The sequence below is a fragment of the Eubalaena glacialis genome, chromosome 2 (genome assembly GCF_028564815.1).
Source record: "Eubalaena glacialis isolate mEubGla1 chromosome 2, mEubGla1.1.hap2.+ XY, whole genome shotgun sequence".
Classification (NCBI taxonomy): Eukaryota; Metazoa; Chordata; class Mammalia; order Artiodactyla; family Balaenidae; genus Eubalaena; species Eubalaena glacialis.
Window position 1 is genome coordinate 78,627,719 of NC_083717.1, and position 17,181 is coordinate 78,644,899.

The following is a 17,181-nucleotide window of genomic DNA, read 5'->3' on the forward strand; positions in this document are numbered from 1 at the left end:
TTTTAATTATAACTTGTAGGAACAAAAACCAAAATCTACATCTCCTATCCAAAGGAAATTGAAGTGTAGATAAAAATATATGCATATACAAAAAGGTATTCACTATCATATTTTTTATAATAACAAAAAGCAAATCAACAAACAAAATCTCTAAACGTCAAGCAGTAAGATAACTGATTTGATAAGTTATGCTATATTCATCCCATGTAATAATACCATACAATAATTTTAAATGGAGCTTATGAAGAACCTTTAAGAACATGAGAAAATGCTCATAACATCAAGTGAAATAAAAAAGCAGGACATGAAATGAAACCATCAGTAAGCTCTCAACTTTGCAAACATAGAACAGGAAAAAAAGACTAAAAGGAAATAAATCAAAATGTAACAATTTTCTCTGTATAGTAAAATAATGGGTGTCTTTTCCCCCTTGTTGCTTTTTCTGTTCTCCAATTTTCTTTTCAATGATGATTATGTATTAATTTTATAGGCAGAAAAGAGCTTTTTTTTAACCAAAATTTTTAACTCATCTTGCAGCACTCTTCTCTCATAAATCCCCAAGCTAGCCAAGAGTCCCAAGTCATGTGAAATTTAAAATGCTCAAAACATACCAGCATCTTTATTATTATTTTTTTCTCCAGCACTATAGTCTCCAATTATGCCAGAACTGCAAAAGTAATTTCTCTTACCTACAGAAATCCAATCCTTCAAATTCTGTCAATCCTTTTCTTCTGGTATTTTTCCTTCTTACTTCCTATTTTCCCTTCCTACTTCCTATACTAATACCAAGTCCAAACCTTCACCAGCTCATCCCTAGATTAGCACAATAGCCTCCTGAATAAGTAAATGCTTTCCTTATTCTATTGCCTCACCACTAACAATTCACTCCACCACAGTTCACTCTGTGCCAGATACCGTTCCTGGAGCTTTACCTGTATTAACTCGGTTAACATTCATAACGACTCTATGAGGATAGCTACTATTATTAGTCCTATTTTACAGATTAAGAAATAGAAGCACAGAGAGGTTAAGATACGTACCCAAGGTCACCAGCTAATAAATGGCAATGATTAGATTTGAACCCATGCAGTCTGGCTCCAGATAACAGTATATAAATATGAGCTACTCAAGGAGTGCAGGAGTGGTAATCAATAAAAATCAGTTTTTCTTTCCCTGAACTGTGTACATACAGGCCCTTGGAGTAAGCCTCCCATTTCCGGGTCTCTTTTCATGCTATTCCACAACTGGGAGGACAGTTCTTCTCTTCCCTAATTCATTTTTCATATCTCCTTTAAAAGTCAACTTTAAATTCAACATTTTTGAGTTTTCCTTAAGCCAGTTCCCACACTCCTCAGCACATTCTTACTCTTATGGACCCAATTTAACCTATATTAATGTGCAGTTGTTGACATTTTTTTATGTTATACAAGTTTACCTCACATTTTTACATTTTATCTTCCTGTCTAGATAATTAAATGCCTCCACTTTTTTTGGTCTATGTCCTTCTCCATTTGCCACCTTCCCAAAAGCTAGTAGAATAGCAACCTGCACAAAGTAAATACTAAATAAATATGTGGTTAACTGATAAATCTAAGATAAATATGGCTCAACTATTTAACAAAGCAGAAAGTCTTTTGAACTAATATATTTAAATGTTTGTCTTCTTTTCATTTTATTCCCTAAGCACAAAAGCATTAGATTTGTAATTTCAACATTCCCATCCAAAAAAACACATTCAAGCAATACCCAAAAGCAGTCCTATTAAATACTTTTTTAAAAAAGATATCCTCCACACTGTCCAGAAACTCCTTTTTTTTCCCCCAGGAGACCTTTTCTAATAGTGTTATTTTACTCTCTTGTGGCAAGAGTTATCCAAGTCTTTGACAACACTAAGCAGGCAGTGACATTCCAGACATGAGTATCAATTGTTCAAGAACAAAAAAAGACTATTTGGCTTTAATAAGAGATTATCGTAAATAGGCCCATTAAATCTAAAATGTGAAAACAATTGTGTTTATATTTAAAGTTGAGTATCTTCACCTTTATCTTCCTATCCAAGAAAATGATTTTAAATGTTTAAATTGTTAACGAAAACAGATAGAAATAATAATTAATTAAAGGTATGGCTCACTGTATATAATACACAAGTCTCTAAAATACTGTGACCTAATCAAACTGGTTTTCAAATCCACTATAAGCCATGACTACTTAAAAGAGCACTATAGGAACTACTCCGAAAAGCACACAGTACTCATGGTTATACTCTTGTCTCTAATTTTTGTTTTCCAAGAATGTATTTTCATATACAGATTTTCTCTAAAAGACTCCTTTGCTACTTAACTTTTACATTAAATGAGCCACTTAACAGTAGACCATATTTATCCTAAAATATTATATTTTTCCTCATATGCCTGCTAACTCTGCAGTTACTCTAATTCATCACTACAGCTCGCCAGAAGCAAATGTCTAATATGGTTCAGTTAACCAAATAACACTACTAAATTTGAGTGTGTATTACTATACACTATAGTTAACAAACTTCAACACTGATAGGTACACAATATGAAACACATCCTACTCATAACTCTACAATACTTTAAGTGAAAAAGCTAAATCTAGTTTCCCCTCTATTTAAAATTACCATTCCTACTTATATTACAGTTCAGTTAAAAAACACATCGGTAAAATTTTGCTGTTCTCTTTCTTGATATTTCAAATAATGCTATAGCAATTTGAAAAGCTTACTCCATTTTAATTGAGTGAGTAGGTATTTACTAATCTTTCCCTTTTTTTAAAAAATTACTTGAGAAGTAGATACAGTTATAATAGGGAAACACCAGGAATCCTTGTGATGATGGAACTGTTCCTGTATCTTGAGTATATCACTGTCAATAACCTAGTTGTGATACTGTACCACAGTTTTACAAGATGTTACCGTTGCAGGAAACATGTTAAAGTAAAAATGGGATCTCTGTATTGTTTCTTACAACTGCATATGAATCTACCATTATCTCAAAACAAAAAGTTTAATTTAAAAAAATATTGAAGAGTAATTTAATGAGAATTCATTTTTCTGGCCTCCCAGAAAAATTTTTGAAAATTCAATATTTTCAAAAATCCCAAATGTGCATATGAAAATACCCAAGTGAAAAACTGTATTCCTTTTAAAAATTAAGAGCTAGAAAATAGTTCTTATAATTCTTTCCAAAAATCTTGAGCAAGAAGAAATCTACAGTGTTAACAAAAGTCTGATTTGAACAAGGAAAAGTAAAAGCTTTACTTGCTTGTTAAAATAACTCTCTAGATAGAAATATAAGAGACAGACTCAATATATATAGATGGCTTACTAAACAAATTTATCCCACTCCCTTCCAACATCTCGTTACTTGGATTCAAAAACTAACAAAGGAAATTTTTCAGATATCATGTAAACATTTAAACTACCAAAAATTAAATCCAATATCACAATTTAATTCTCCACACTCAGTCCCTGAAGCTGGAGGGGACAGTGGATTTAAACACCAGAACTATTTCCAGTTTGTCAATCCTTTCAACAAGCTTTCCTCCTATACACTGTCCTACAAAAGTGCCTCACCTTTAACTCCTACAGAGAGAAACCCCTCTCTCAAGGTCACCATAAGAATACCTCACAGCTTCTATCACACCAAGCAGACAAATTCACAGTTGTATCATAATGCAAAGAAAATTAACACCCTTGATGAAAAAATATGACTATAAAAATTCCTCAGGACAAATAAGTAATAGAAAATACACATTAGCCTTTTCCATTGAGACTTTTGATAAAGTGTCGGCTATCATACAAGCTATATATCGCTTTAGGAATAAGATTTTAAAATAACATCACGTACTATAGCATACACTGAAATTAAGTCATCCTCAAAAAGGACAATCAATAAAGAAAATTATACTACACAATTGTAGTTTTCATGAGGCAAAAGGCTTGGGATTTTGCAAATGTTACTTCAAAAACAAGATAACTCTAATCTTTAAGTCACCTCTTCAGAAGGAAAGTCAGATCTTTAGCTCCTTATACACTGCAAATAATCAGGCATTAGGACATATTACATATCCTTTGACATGAGGTCAGAAGATTATTAAAGTGTCAATAAAATATACAAATAAAACAACATTGCCATACCAACCTCTTTTAGACATTTCCTTTAAGTTAAGAAATGGCTATAGGACCATATCTACCAGTATACTTTCATATAAAATGACTGCTTTGCTATTTTCCCTTCCCCCCAAATCTAAATCCATTCACTGATTATTAGAGGTCACAGCTTTTTTTAATTACAATTTTTTCCTGAAATTTAAAACAAACCACGCAGATAAATATTTAAGTTCAAATTTTCAACGGATAAAAAAACCTAACAGTTTTAAAGCTAAAAATTTCCTGCTCTAAAGAATCAAATATTATGAACACTTCTACAATGTAGAAAAATAATTTTTTTCTTTGAATAATGCATACTACAGAAAGGACCCACAACTGCTCCAATGTCATGCTAGAGTTCACTGAACTTTTTTTTAAATTTTAGACTACATAAATCATACCTTAATTTTAAAAAGTAAAAAATATATATTTGCCCTTATTCTAAAAACAGAAAGTATTTCTAATAGCCAGTTTCTGAAGGTCATGTCCTTGATATCAATGAATGTCAGTTAAATATATTTTCTACAATTCAAGTCAGAGCTAACAGTCTGAAACAGCAATATCACTATTCATTTAATGAAATATACTAAGCATCTACTATGTATTAGACAAAGAAAATTTGAAAGTTCCTGAGAATGTATCAGTTGCAAAAATTGACATGTACTCAAAACAGTAGTAAAGAAAGAGAATATAGCCTTCTTCTATATTAACTAATAATTTTCTCTCCTCAACCCAAAAAAAGCGATGATTTTCAAACCACTACCAATAAATGGATAGAGGTGGGAGAAGAGCTGGGGTTTGGCTGACATTTTATGATATCCTTTTGATTAAGGATAATATTAATCTTTAGGAATATTTAAAATTCAAAATGTTTTTATTTGAGATGTTAAACAACATGCTATATTTTCCCCTTAAGTTGTAATTTCATCATTAAAAATGAATTTTAGTAAATTAAGGTAGTGTATGATTTTTAAATAGAAACTTGTTTTAATGTAAAGTGGTATAAAAGGTTAAATTGGTTATGAAATTGACCTTCTTTTCTGATGTTTTGCTCCCACAGTATCTTAAGAAATCAACTATCATTTTACTATGGGAAATAAAAAAGCACCGGTCAAATAGGAATTACTGAGTTTCAGCCTAGAGATTTGACAGCTGGTTTTCTTATGTTGCTGTCTTGGCTTTTTTTTTTTTTTTTTTTTTTTTAATCTCTCCCAGCACTAAGGAATAAAATCTAAGTTAAACAGAAAATGGTATCTTTTGTAAACTAGAATGGACCTTGCTTCTGGAACGTTTATTTTTTTTAAATCATGAGTATAACTAAGTAAAAAAAACCAAAAATGCACACTTAAGAACTATGGGATAAATGTTAATAATGGAGTAGAGTAGTTATAAATATACAGAAAGTAAATTTGAGGACGAAAGCACTAGTGTAGAACTAGGAATCTAATTTAACTTACTCTAAACATCCTAATGTAACATTAATGTAGGACAGAATTCAATCATCTGTGTTATTTGAAAGTACATCTAACTTTCTATTCATTTATTTGTAACATTTTAAATAACTGTGCACAAAATTGTTAATTTCCTGAAAACTTCCAAAAGGAATAGCCATCTTTTAAAATAAGTGTTACTAATTACTGCTTGACTCAATTCCACTTTTCATATGCATATTTTAAATAATATTATTTTACCAATTCTTTAGAATCCAAAGGTTTAATAACATTAATGGGCTAAAATTTAGAAAATTTTAAAAATACAAATATTTAAATAAACAATAAAAAAATACTACACATGGACCAAAGAGCATTTTCTTTTGGTACTTTTCTAAATACAGAGGCATGCTATAATCCCTTGCACTCAAACAAGATAATTTTCAATTTAAAAATTCAGAGAAAAGAGAACAATTTTTTAAATTCACATTGAAATTCTTGAAGAAATGTCAATGGATCCTTAAAGGAACAGCCCATATTTGGGGCTTGTTTGTTTTTGTTTATAGTTTTAACTAGACATCACAACACCAAAATATGAGTTTCTGATTTTAGACATGATCTTACCTGATCCGCTGAACTGACTGCTTCCCAGTGTCGTTGGTCTGGTTTTCCCACTATTAACAGGTGGGGAAAACATCTGCAAAATAACCCAAACGCATCTGTTAGTTGTGAAATTCTTCTAGATTCCTTGCAAACAAAAGTTCACCAAGAGTCATCAATTAGTTGCTGTATTTCAGAGGGAAGTTAAAATAAAATTGGATATATACATGCACCCAGAAAAGCAAATACACTTAGTGATATTATTTCCTCACACTATTTGGAAATACTGGCTATTTTCTGTTCTGAAAACTCAGTCAGTTACATGAGAGATTCTAAGATTATTAAGTTTAAGTGGTAAGTTTCTGTCAATGATCTTCGCTTTGTACCAGCAGTTAATAAAGGAATTTAACGCATTAGAAATAAGGGCAGTGGGGCCAGCTGGTATTTTTAAATCACTCAATTATTTCCCATGTTAAGAAAATTTTTAATGTACATACACATATGTACTTCTTGTATATACATATGTTCACACACATATACACATGTATAAGTACATATATATATTAAAACGGTTCAACCCAAAAGGCTGGGAATCCTAGCCCTTCACTAGCTTTCCTGTAACTGACATCTTTCAAGTACCATAAACTATACCACATCTTGAAAAGGGAAATGATTAGGAGTGTTGAAGAAAAAATTTTTTTTCATATGAAGTTCAAAATCCCTAATAATCATCAGGGTCAGAAGATGACTCAACCAAAGCTCAAGATTACGCTGTTCTCCTTTTAACTGACTAAATCAAATGACCCCTCTGGCATTAAAGTTTTAAATCTGCAAGTCTAGACATTACATCAAAGTTCAGGTGTCCAACTTGAGGGAGCTGGACTCCAGCCCTGAGAACTACTGCTCAAAGCAGATGGAGTTCACGCTGCTTAGTCTCCACGTCGCTCTCCCCCCTTTCTTTCTTTTTCTGTAAACCTCAGCAGAACCCCAAGATGCCGCAGAAAGCTCTCATACCGCACTGAAGTCCAGCAGGTCGCTCAGCTCCTTGTCGGTCCCTATAGCAGCCATGCGCTGCTGCTGGGGATTCATCTTCGGCCACTTCTAGCAGGTCCTAAGGCAGAGGAAAGAGGCTCAGCGAGAGACCAGCGAGAGACCACCGAGGCCCAAAGTGTGTACGGGAATGGAGAGGGGCGTAGAGGAAGAGGAAAAACGCCGGGCTGACTTCCAATACCCTACTCGTTCCCCACCGCCGCGCGGGCAGGGGGCAGGAGAGCCTAGCGCCCGCGCCGGGGCCGTGAATCCACGCGTTTCTCGGCCCGGCCCGGGAGCTACGCGGCGGCTCCCGCAACTCGCCGCCTCTCCCGCAAGTTTCCGAGCCCGTCCCTGCCCCCTCCCCGGCGCCCCCTACCCCGCGCAGCCGCGGGGTGCCGGACGCGCGGGGCCCGGCCGGGGCGGGGGTCTCGAGGGGCGGGGATGAGGGGCGATTGGGCATCCAGCGAGCGGAGCGGCGGTGAGGGGAGTAGCGAAGTGACTCTCTGGCTCGGCAACAATAGAACTGACAAGTTGCAGGGAACGCGCCGCTCGCAGGCCCGCGTCTGCGGCCGCCGCCGCCGCCCGGATGTCCCCCGCGGGCCCCGGGGGTCGGAAAGCACACCGCCCCCCCCGCGCGCGTCCGAGGGGCGTTTTTAAAAAGAAAACAGAAACACCGACAACTAGCCCCGCTCTTGCCCGGCGTCCTCCTCACCCGGCTCGGCCTCCTCCCACTTTTGCTGCCCTGCCCGCGGCCGGCCGGCCCCGGACCTGCCTAACAATGAGCCTGGCTCGGCAGCCGAAGAACCCGCTCTCCCGCGCGCCCCGGAACCCCAGCCGAGCGCTGAGCGGGGCGCACAGGCCGAGCGCGCCGCCCGCGGGCCTGGCCGCCCGCGACTCTTCGCCTCCGTCCCCACTCCGCTCCCCAACTTGGAGGGGACCCCGAGTTCGCCTCTGTACAAAGGGGCGCGGAGTTGGGGCGCGGGCCGGGGGCGCCTCCGCTCCGGCAGAGACGCGGCGGCGCTCCGCAGCCCCCAGCCCCAACACGGCGTCCCCCTCCCGCTTGCCGGCCCGCAATTACCTGCCGCCCCGTCTCCGCATCCAACCACCCCGATTAAAGTTCACTTTGGCCGGGAGAGCGGGCTCGGGCTTTCCCTTGCACGGCCCGGCGGTTCGGCTCCCTTTGCCCCGCGCGAGCTCTCGGATCCGGGCGGGGGAGGCAGCTCTCAGGCCTGGCCGCCCCTTCCTCCCGGGGCGGGCTGGCGGTCCCCCCAAATAGAACTTGTGGGTCTCCTCAGGCGGACATTTTTTTCGCTGAGGCGGCCTCAGCACCGCGCTCGGCTCGGCTCTGTATCCCTCCGCGCCGGGAAGAGCCCCGGGTTAACCCCTTCGTCCACGGCCCGCTCCTGCCGCCTGCGCCGAGGAAGTGGGGCCAGCCGAGGGGGCGGGGAGGAGCCTGCGGGAACAGGGAGGGGCCGGCGCGCGGCTGGCGGACAAAGCCCGCGGTGGGGTGAGGTGGGCCGGAGTCGGAGCCGCCGGGGATGGGTGGGAGGCACGCGCAGACACCTAGCGAGGCAGGGCCAGGCCGCCCGGGAGGACGCCCGGTCGGGCCCCCGGGAGAGGGTAGGCGGTCACCGTGGCGCCTCCCCCGGCTCGTCCTGCTCCGGCTTCCCGCCCCGAAGTGGAGCGGCGGAGACGCTACAGCGGGAGCATCTGGATCCACTGCCCAGGCCACCCAGCCCGAGGCCGCAGAGCCCTGAAAGGCTTCCGTTCCCGAGCAAGCCGCGCTGGACGCCGGATGCCACACTCGGCCTGGCCCGAAGGCGCCGGCCCTGGGAGGCTGCGTAGGGCTCGGCTTGGAAGATGCGTGTGTGGGGAAGGAGACCGGCCACCTCGGTCGGCTTTTGGAGTAGGTACGGTTGGTCTAATTCGTTGCTGAGCGGAATGCAGAAGAGGCAAAACCTTCCTCAAACCACACAAAGCAACGTGGGCTTCAGGTTCCCAAACACTCCACTCACTCAAGCGTCCACGTCTACAATCCTCTCTTCGCATCCGAATCCCAAAAGAGGCCACCGAATCGCACAGCAGGACGAGTTCTTGTAAATGGATCAAGCCAGTCCCTTCATTTTACAGAGACAGCCCAGAGAGGTTCTGTCACAAAGTCGCAGTCTCGGCGCAAGTACTGAACTTGGCCTGAAGAACCCCAAACGGAGTAAGAAGAGGGCAAAATAACTAAACCTCAATTTCATTCTATTCAGATGTCAAAGTAAGGTTTTCTCCGATAGCAGCCAATGTTTTTACTCTTTTGAGTCAGTGAATGCAGTAAAGACCAGTAAGTCCCAGGCGGAAGAAACACTGTGAGGAAAGAAGACATATCCAAAATAACAAATTGAAAAATGCAGCCAACGCCTTGAGGGCAACAACCTGGCAAGAAGGAGCCACTGGAGCCCAGATTTGCATGGAAACAAGGAGATAGACTCGGCTGCAAATATGCAATTACTGTACTTTATTACAAACAGAGCTGTCCAGCGGAAGAAGGCAATTGTAGCTTGGGGGTAAGGGTTTCCATTACGTTCTCAACGGCTACACCCTGCACCTGGCCAGATCCTGTGGCAACCTCCCCTGTATCTACTACCCCTTATCTAGGTAAACACCTACCCCCTTTCTTAGCACCACATCCCTGGCCTGGCTGCCTACTGGAGAATGCGGTTCCATTCCAAGCAAATGAGCAAAATTCCAACCTAAATAAAGCAGCACAGTCCCATTCCGTGCTACAGTTATTGGTTGGCAATGTACATGACACAATTTGGGCTAATGCTGGGGACTTTGGGGAAAGTTTTTATTTTTTTCATATTCCGAGAGCTTCAGAGGCAACTTCCTCTTCCTGCATGTACTCAAGAAATCCAGGAGCATAAAAACAATGAAAAAATGTGAAGGAATATCACCAGCATATTTTACGGAAAAAAAAAAAAAATCAAGGAACCTCTGGACTTTGGGCAGCCATCTTCCAACCCCCAGGTCCAGCCAGGTGAAAATAAAGCAGACATGGAGAAAGCATAGGCAGAAAAAGATATGCTTTGGTGATGTTTTTGAGTCTCTGATCACAGCTTCTGAACCCAGGACTACCGTCGTTGATGGAACCAACAGGATTAGGGTATTCTGCTGTTTGTAATCTAATGTGTTCTAAGCGATATAGGCCCAATGGCCATTTTTTGTAGCAAAGACCTAAACATCAAGATGAAAAGTCTGACTAGAACTTTTAAGGCCCCATACCAGTAAAAAGATTCTCAGTGGTAAAACTGAAGAGAAATCTTGGGGAAAGGAGAAGGCGTATAATCCCATCTCAAGACAAAAGGAGAGCCAGTTTCTTCTCATCCTTCTCATACAACTAATTTAGAGGAAGAAATTACTGTCTGCCCAAACCCTCAGTCATGGGGGCTCCCTCACTCCTTTGAGGGACTGACTGAAGTTTTTCATTTCTATTATGACCCATATTGTTATATACTTTATTTTCCTCATTAGATTAAACACTCCTTGAGGGATGGGACTGCTATGCATCTGTCTGTACTGTGCCCCTAGCATAGTGCCAGGTGTATAGTACACACTCAAAAAAGGGAGGCTGGAATTAAATCTGTCAGTCATTTGACATTAAACATGAATATATTTCTTATCCTGTAATACAGTCTTTTCATGTATCATTTTTAATAGGGAAATATTTTCCCCACCAATGAATTTTCTATAATACTCTGGACATATATGGAAGACAAAAAGAATATAAAAACTGGAGTTGTGTCATTTGTAAGTCATTTCTGGGCTTTTGCTGACCTTGCCAGATAGAGCCAGAAAGCTTTATTAAAAAGCTCAGAGAAAAACAGCCAGTAACACAAATTCAGTGATAATTAATAGTACTGTTTCTGTAGTATAAGTTAATATCAATAAATCAATATTGAAATATATTTAATGAAAGCTTCTTACATGCAAGGCATGGTGCTAAATGCTGTTTAGGAACAGAAAATATCAAACCCACCATGCCCTCAAAATGGGTGTAATCTGATAGATTTTAGTTTACTGCTCATTCACCTTAGCCTACTGCTGGGCAGACGCAGGAATTCTGTCAGCATAGTTTCAGTCTCTTCTTTCTAAGAGCCCCCCACTCTATACTCGAAAACACAGACACACAGTTTTATCAGGGAGACCTGAAATGCCCAAAGAAACCTTTACAGTCAAAAGAAAAAGCAGCCAAAACAATGCAGTTTGCTCCCTTGGGAGAATGACTTGAACTTGGCCTCTTATTCAGAAAACAAGAATTCTAGAAAGCTCAGAGAAGGAAAAGGAGGAGGAGGAGAGAGAATAGAGCCAATCAAGTCAAGTGGCAAGTTGCTATCTAGATGGAGTGACTGGCCTCCTAACATTTTCCCCTTAGAACGAAGGTTAATGGCTAATAGACTCCTTTGTAGCTCCCTGCTCTGTAGGAGAGCAGCTAGGAGTTTGTGCTTTCTTTTCCACAGCTGTCCCCTTGGGACTAAAAGGAACAATTTTATGTAACAATTAGTTTAATAAGAAGTATTACCTTCAGTTCATGGCACTCACATCAAAGATGAACTAAAAGCCAAGATTTTCCACTTTTATCATAAGCCAGATTCTACTAGTCATCAACAATCCCCTCCTCATTCTCTTTGATCAGCCAGCAAGAATCCCTCACCTTTGGGGGATTTGCTGGTACGGATTTCGCCTTTCCTCTCTGTTCATAGCTAAAAAGAGTATTCTCCTTGCTAGTGTCATTTATTATTTAAGCCATTAAATGGCTTTACTGCAAACTTCTCTGCAGAAGGTAAAGCAGGAGATCTCTAGAGGGTACGGGGATTAAGTGAACATTTGTATATCGGTTGCTGAGGCTCCCAAATGTCTTTACCAACTTGGCTCCCAGATTCCAGCAGCCAGACCTTCAACTTCCAAGGAGGAGATTAGAAGATCCTTCTACGTGGAATCTGATCAACCCAAGAGGAAAGACCTGCAGATATTAACATGGGAGGTTCCCCACCTATTAGCCCAAACAAATAATTCTATAGAGACATTTATAGCTGACAAACCCCCCACCCAATCACTCAGAGTTTCCAATCAGCATTTTATTGTCCTGTTCTTAAATATGAGCAGACAACCAAGGATTGGTTTTCAGACATTTGAGAGAAGCCACTATCATGTGAGACATTTAGAGCATTTAGGATTGAAAACGGGAGAGTATAAATGGGGAGAAAATTGATAAATGCTTTGGAAGAGGAAGTTAAGGAAATCTCTTAGAAAGCAGAGAGGACCAGTTCAGGAAGTACAAAATCCAAATAATAATGGCTCCAAAAAGAGAGATAAGGGGGAAAAATGATGAAAGTCATCAATGAAATAATCTAAGAAAAATTCCCAGAACTGAAATACATGAGTTACCAAATTAAATGGGTTCATGAAGTGCCCACCAAAACAGATAAAAATAGATCTATACCAAAGCATGTGATCAGGAGATTTGAGCATACCGCAGACAAAGATAAGATCTTCAAGCTTCCAAAGAGAACACAAAACAGGACAAACACAAAGAATTAAGAACCAAAATGTCATCCATTGTTCAACAATACTAGAAGCTAGCGGGCAATGGAACAAGGCCTTCAAACATTCTGAAGAAAAAAAATTGCTAAATGAAGTAATGGTTTGGAAGTATTTTTTAAAATAACTCTATATGTCATATCATTTTTAAAGCAAATATTACTTTTCTCTGGTTAATGTGACTTAATCAATGTGACTAAGTCAATGTGACTTAGGGATAGAGATACACCCAACTGGGTCCCAGATAGAACACACAGTGGCCTCACCTGAAAATAATACACGTACAGTTTTTGCTCTCTTTTCTCAGCATCTCTAAAGAATTTTTAAAATATTATTAACTTTTGGCAAGCAAAGAATCATCTAATTATTATATTCTCTTTTGAATAGTCAAATTTAATATACATATTTCTGGTAGTCTGATCTCAGTTATTCACTGCAATGAGGTAAGCATCCAAACAACAAACACCTTTTTGGTTTTTTGTTTGTTTGTTTTGGCTGCACCACACGGCTTGCAGGTTCCTAGTTCCCTGACCAGGGATCGGACCCAGGCCCCCTACAATAGAAGCTCAGAGTCCTAACCACTGGACCACCAGGGAAATCCCAGTATTTTTTAATATATCAAATTTTTAAATATTTTTACCAGATTTTAAAATATCTTTGCCATGTATTTGAAGAGGCAGGTGCCTAGGAACTAAACCAACTAATAGAACTGTCTTAGAAAAGCTGACAAACACTGGACTACTTATTTTGCTCCATCCATTTAACCTGTCCTTGTTTGGAATAAAAGTTTGAAAACTGATGTGGAGTACCAACAACGACTGAAGACATCTCACTAGAATGTAAGCTCCATGGGGGCAGAAATTTTTTTCTGTATGGTTCATTAGTGTATTCCAAGCACCTAGAAGACAGTGCCAAGTAGATAGTATGTGCATAGTAAATATTTTGGGGGCTTATGAAAAACTGAAAGAATAAATGAATGACAGAAGGCACTTTAGTCTTGAAAATAGCAACTGAATGTTTAAGTAAGTAAGTAGCTGGGCTTTTGAAAATGGAAATTAAATTTGCATCCATAATTTCCTTGTGACCACTATTATAATAGAATGTGCAAAAGAATGGTAGTGGATATTTGTCATAGCCATGAACGTCCACCATCTTTTAAACAGACTTTCTGTATTAAAGAACATTCCCGTGATGTAACTCCTGCCTTCCTAACATGTGAGTTAGAACCCAAAATTCCGAAGACCCTTTGCAGCCAGGACACAGACTTGTGACCTAGGCACCTGCTCAAGGAAACAAGCTATGGTTGGAGCTGCCATTTTGTCATTTGATTGTTAGTCTTTTCTTTATTGATATGCAGAGCTCTTTTTTTTTAATTTATTTATTTTTGGCTGCGTTGGGTGTTCGTTGCTGCACACGGGCTTTCTCTAGTTGCAGCGAGTGGGGGCTACTCTTCGTTGCGGTGCATGGGCTTCTCATTGTGGTGGCTTCTCTTGTTGTGGAGCACGGGCTGTAGGCTCGCGGGCTTCAGTAGTTGTGGCACGTGGGCTCAGTAGTTGCGGCTCACGGGCTCTAGAGCGCAGGCTCAGTAGTTGTGGCGCACGGGCTTAGTTGCTCTGCAGCACGTGGGATCTTCCTGGACCAGGGCTGGAACCGGTGTCCCCTGAATTGGCAGGAGGATTCTTAACCACTGCGCCACGAGGGAATTCCCAGTTCACTGTATTAAAGAACTTGTGTTCAATTATCAACAAAGAAAAGTGGGAGATGAAAGAAAATGAGGATAATCAGGAGAGCTCTAAGTTTAGAGGTTGACATTTTATGAGAATCTTGTTACCCTCAGTGATAAGCACATTCTTTATCACCTGGAAAGGCAACCTGGTGTCTGGAGTTGATAACACTCCTAATAATTATTTGAAGAAGTGCCATCCTTCCCTATTCTGATCATTTACCAGCCCTCTAGTACTTGGGTTTTTAGTGTGTAGAAGTTTTCCTTTGTTGGAGTGAGAAGGCACTAATTACATGTGCTTTAATATGGTATGGATTCTCTGTTCCTGTTTTTTTAAATTAATTTTTATTGAAGTATAGTTGATTTACCATGTTGTATTAGTTTCTGCTGTACAGCAAAGTGAATCAGTTATACATATACATATATCCACTCTTTTTAAGATTCTATTCCCATATAGGTCGTTACAGGGAATTGAGTAGAGTTCCCTATGCTATACAGTAGGTTCTTATTAGTTTATCTATTTTATATACAGTAGTCTGTATATGTCAATCCCAGTCTCCCAATTTATACCCCCCTTTTCCCCCTTAGTAACCATAAGTTTGTTTTCTACATGTATGACTCTATTACTGTTTTGTAAATAGCTTCATTTGTACCATTTTTTTAAGATTCCACATATAAGCGATATCATATATTTGTCTTTCTCTGTCTGACTTACTTCACTCAGTAAGACAATCTCTAGATCCATCTCAGTTCCTACTTTTTATCTTGTTATCTATTTTGGAAATAATTAATCCTTAATCTGTGAATGTGACCTGCACATCTCCCTGAACATATAAGCTGACTTCCATCATACCATTATGAGCAGATGTGTGTTAGGAGCTACCTACCTTAAAAAGACACTCAATACCAGAACCCTCCAGAAAGAGGAGAAACAGACAGAGCCAGGCCTGAGATTTTCATGGGAGTAAAAAAAACTCTTTTTTGGCTTCCTCAACTCCTCTTGTGACTTCACCTCTCTTACTTCTGAGAAGAAGCAGATAGATATCACTTAGAAAAGTGGTTCTCAAAGTGTGGTCCCTGGACCAGTAGTATAAATATCACTTGACAACCAATTAGAAATGCAAATTCTTGGGCTGCATCCTAGACCTACTCTGTGAGTGGAGCTCCATCTCAGAAACTCTGAGGGTGGGGCTAGCAACCTATTTTTTAACAAGTCCTTCCTGTGATTCTGACGCACACTAAAGTTTGAGAAACAGTGCCTTAGAATGGTGTCCCTGTGGGGCCCATAATGCCTCAGAATAATAAAGCTGAACACGAAGTGGGCTGCTAGAGTATAGTTACCTTGAATAGATAAAGACCGTTAGAGAAATGTACTGAACAAGGTAGAGCAATGCTGAAAGGAATAAAATGCCTATAAATTAACCATTTTAAGATGGTTGCTAAAAGCAAAAGTTATTCCTGGTGAAAAGTCCAGAAAAAGATGCTAGGTGACACCAAGTTCAGCTCTCACCACATGTCAGATCTTATAAATCTTTTCTTACAAGTCATTGGTATCTTTGACAAATTTAGTCTATTATAGTGAATTTATTGTTTATTTTAACATTTATGAAAAATCAGGAGAATACATGGTCAATATTCTCAAGTTCTTAGGTGCGTATTCTCAGTTTCTCTCACCTAGGAGCTCTTCAGGGGTAAAGGATGTATTTTCTCTTTCTTATCAATAACTGTATCTTCTCTCTAACCACAGTAATCCCTCAGTAATTGTCTAATCAATTAAATGAGAAATTGTGTTTTCAGTGAAAGTTGCCTTTTCTTGAGTTCATTCCCCTGGGTGATTTGATAAAATGAATTGACTTGGATTGGATGATTTGGATTGCACTTAATTATCCACACTTTCATTTGAGAGGAGTTAGGGAACAATTGTTCTCATATACTGCAGAAATATTTTATTTTGAGACCATCTGTTGAATTTCTAATTTCACTGCACCAGCAGTTTTATGCAATTACACATTAAGTTTTGGTGATTGGCACATTCTTCTCTAAATCCAAAATATCTTACTACAATTTTCCCTGTTTCATTTGCATTATAAGCCTGCAGGATTTTTCTTTATTGTTTCTAATCTTTAAACATATCACCTTAAGCTTTCAAACTATATTCACTAGCATGATAAAAGGATGCCATTGAATATTTTAAACATCTATTACTTCTTCTGGAATTGGGAATGAAACCTGAGGAAAATACTAGATGGGACTGACATCCTTTCCCAGGTCTTTGGCTACACTCTTCTACTCCATTTCTAATGGTCTGATGGTGTTCCGTCTTGATTTTACTGTATTTTTTATGAAGTATGCTTGATGGATTAAAACCATCAAAGATATAAATATTCGTTGCTTTCTAAATCTCTAAGCTTGCATTTAGTCTGTAGCTATGAGTCGACCTAAGATTAAAGAAAGTGAAAATGAAAGAGTTAATAATCATCTAGAATATATTTGCATTTCCTTCAGTAACATTTTTTATTTGTACAAGCGATTTAGAATTTTTTCTCTCTTCTAGCCCAATAATGCGGTTTTCTTAGAAATACAGCTTCATTACACTCATTTGTTGAATCAAAAGTGCTCTGATTTGTTTTTCTGATGAA

The 17,181-nt window shown here is 39.6% G+C and overlaps 1 protein-coding gene across 2 annotated transcripts in view; it reads right to left on the minus strand.

Annotated features, from left to right (window-relative positions):
- TCF12 (transcription factor 12) overlaps positions 1-8,598 on the minus strand; it is a 371,138-nt gene extending 362,540 nt beyond the window's left edge. For both annotated transcript variants that reach the window (XM_061180287.1, XM_061180286.1), the window contains exons 1-3: positions 8,312-8,598; positions 7,216-7,312; positions 6,226-6,298 (exon numbers count right to left, since the gene is read on the minus strand). In XM_061180287.1, the coding sequence (XP_061036270.1) occupies positions 6,226-6,298; positions 7,216-7,290 (148 nt within the window). In that variant the 5' untranslated portion in view covers positions 7,291-7,312; positions 8,312-8,598. The remainder of the gene's footprint in view (positions 1-6,225; positions 6,299-7,215; positions 7,313-8,311) is intronic.
- Positions 8,599-17,181: the final 8,583 nt, after the last annotated feature.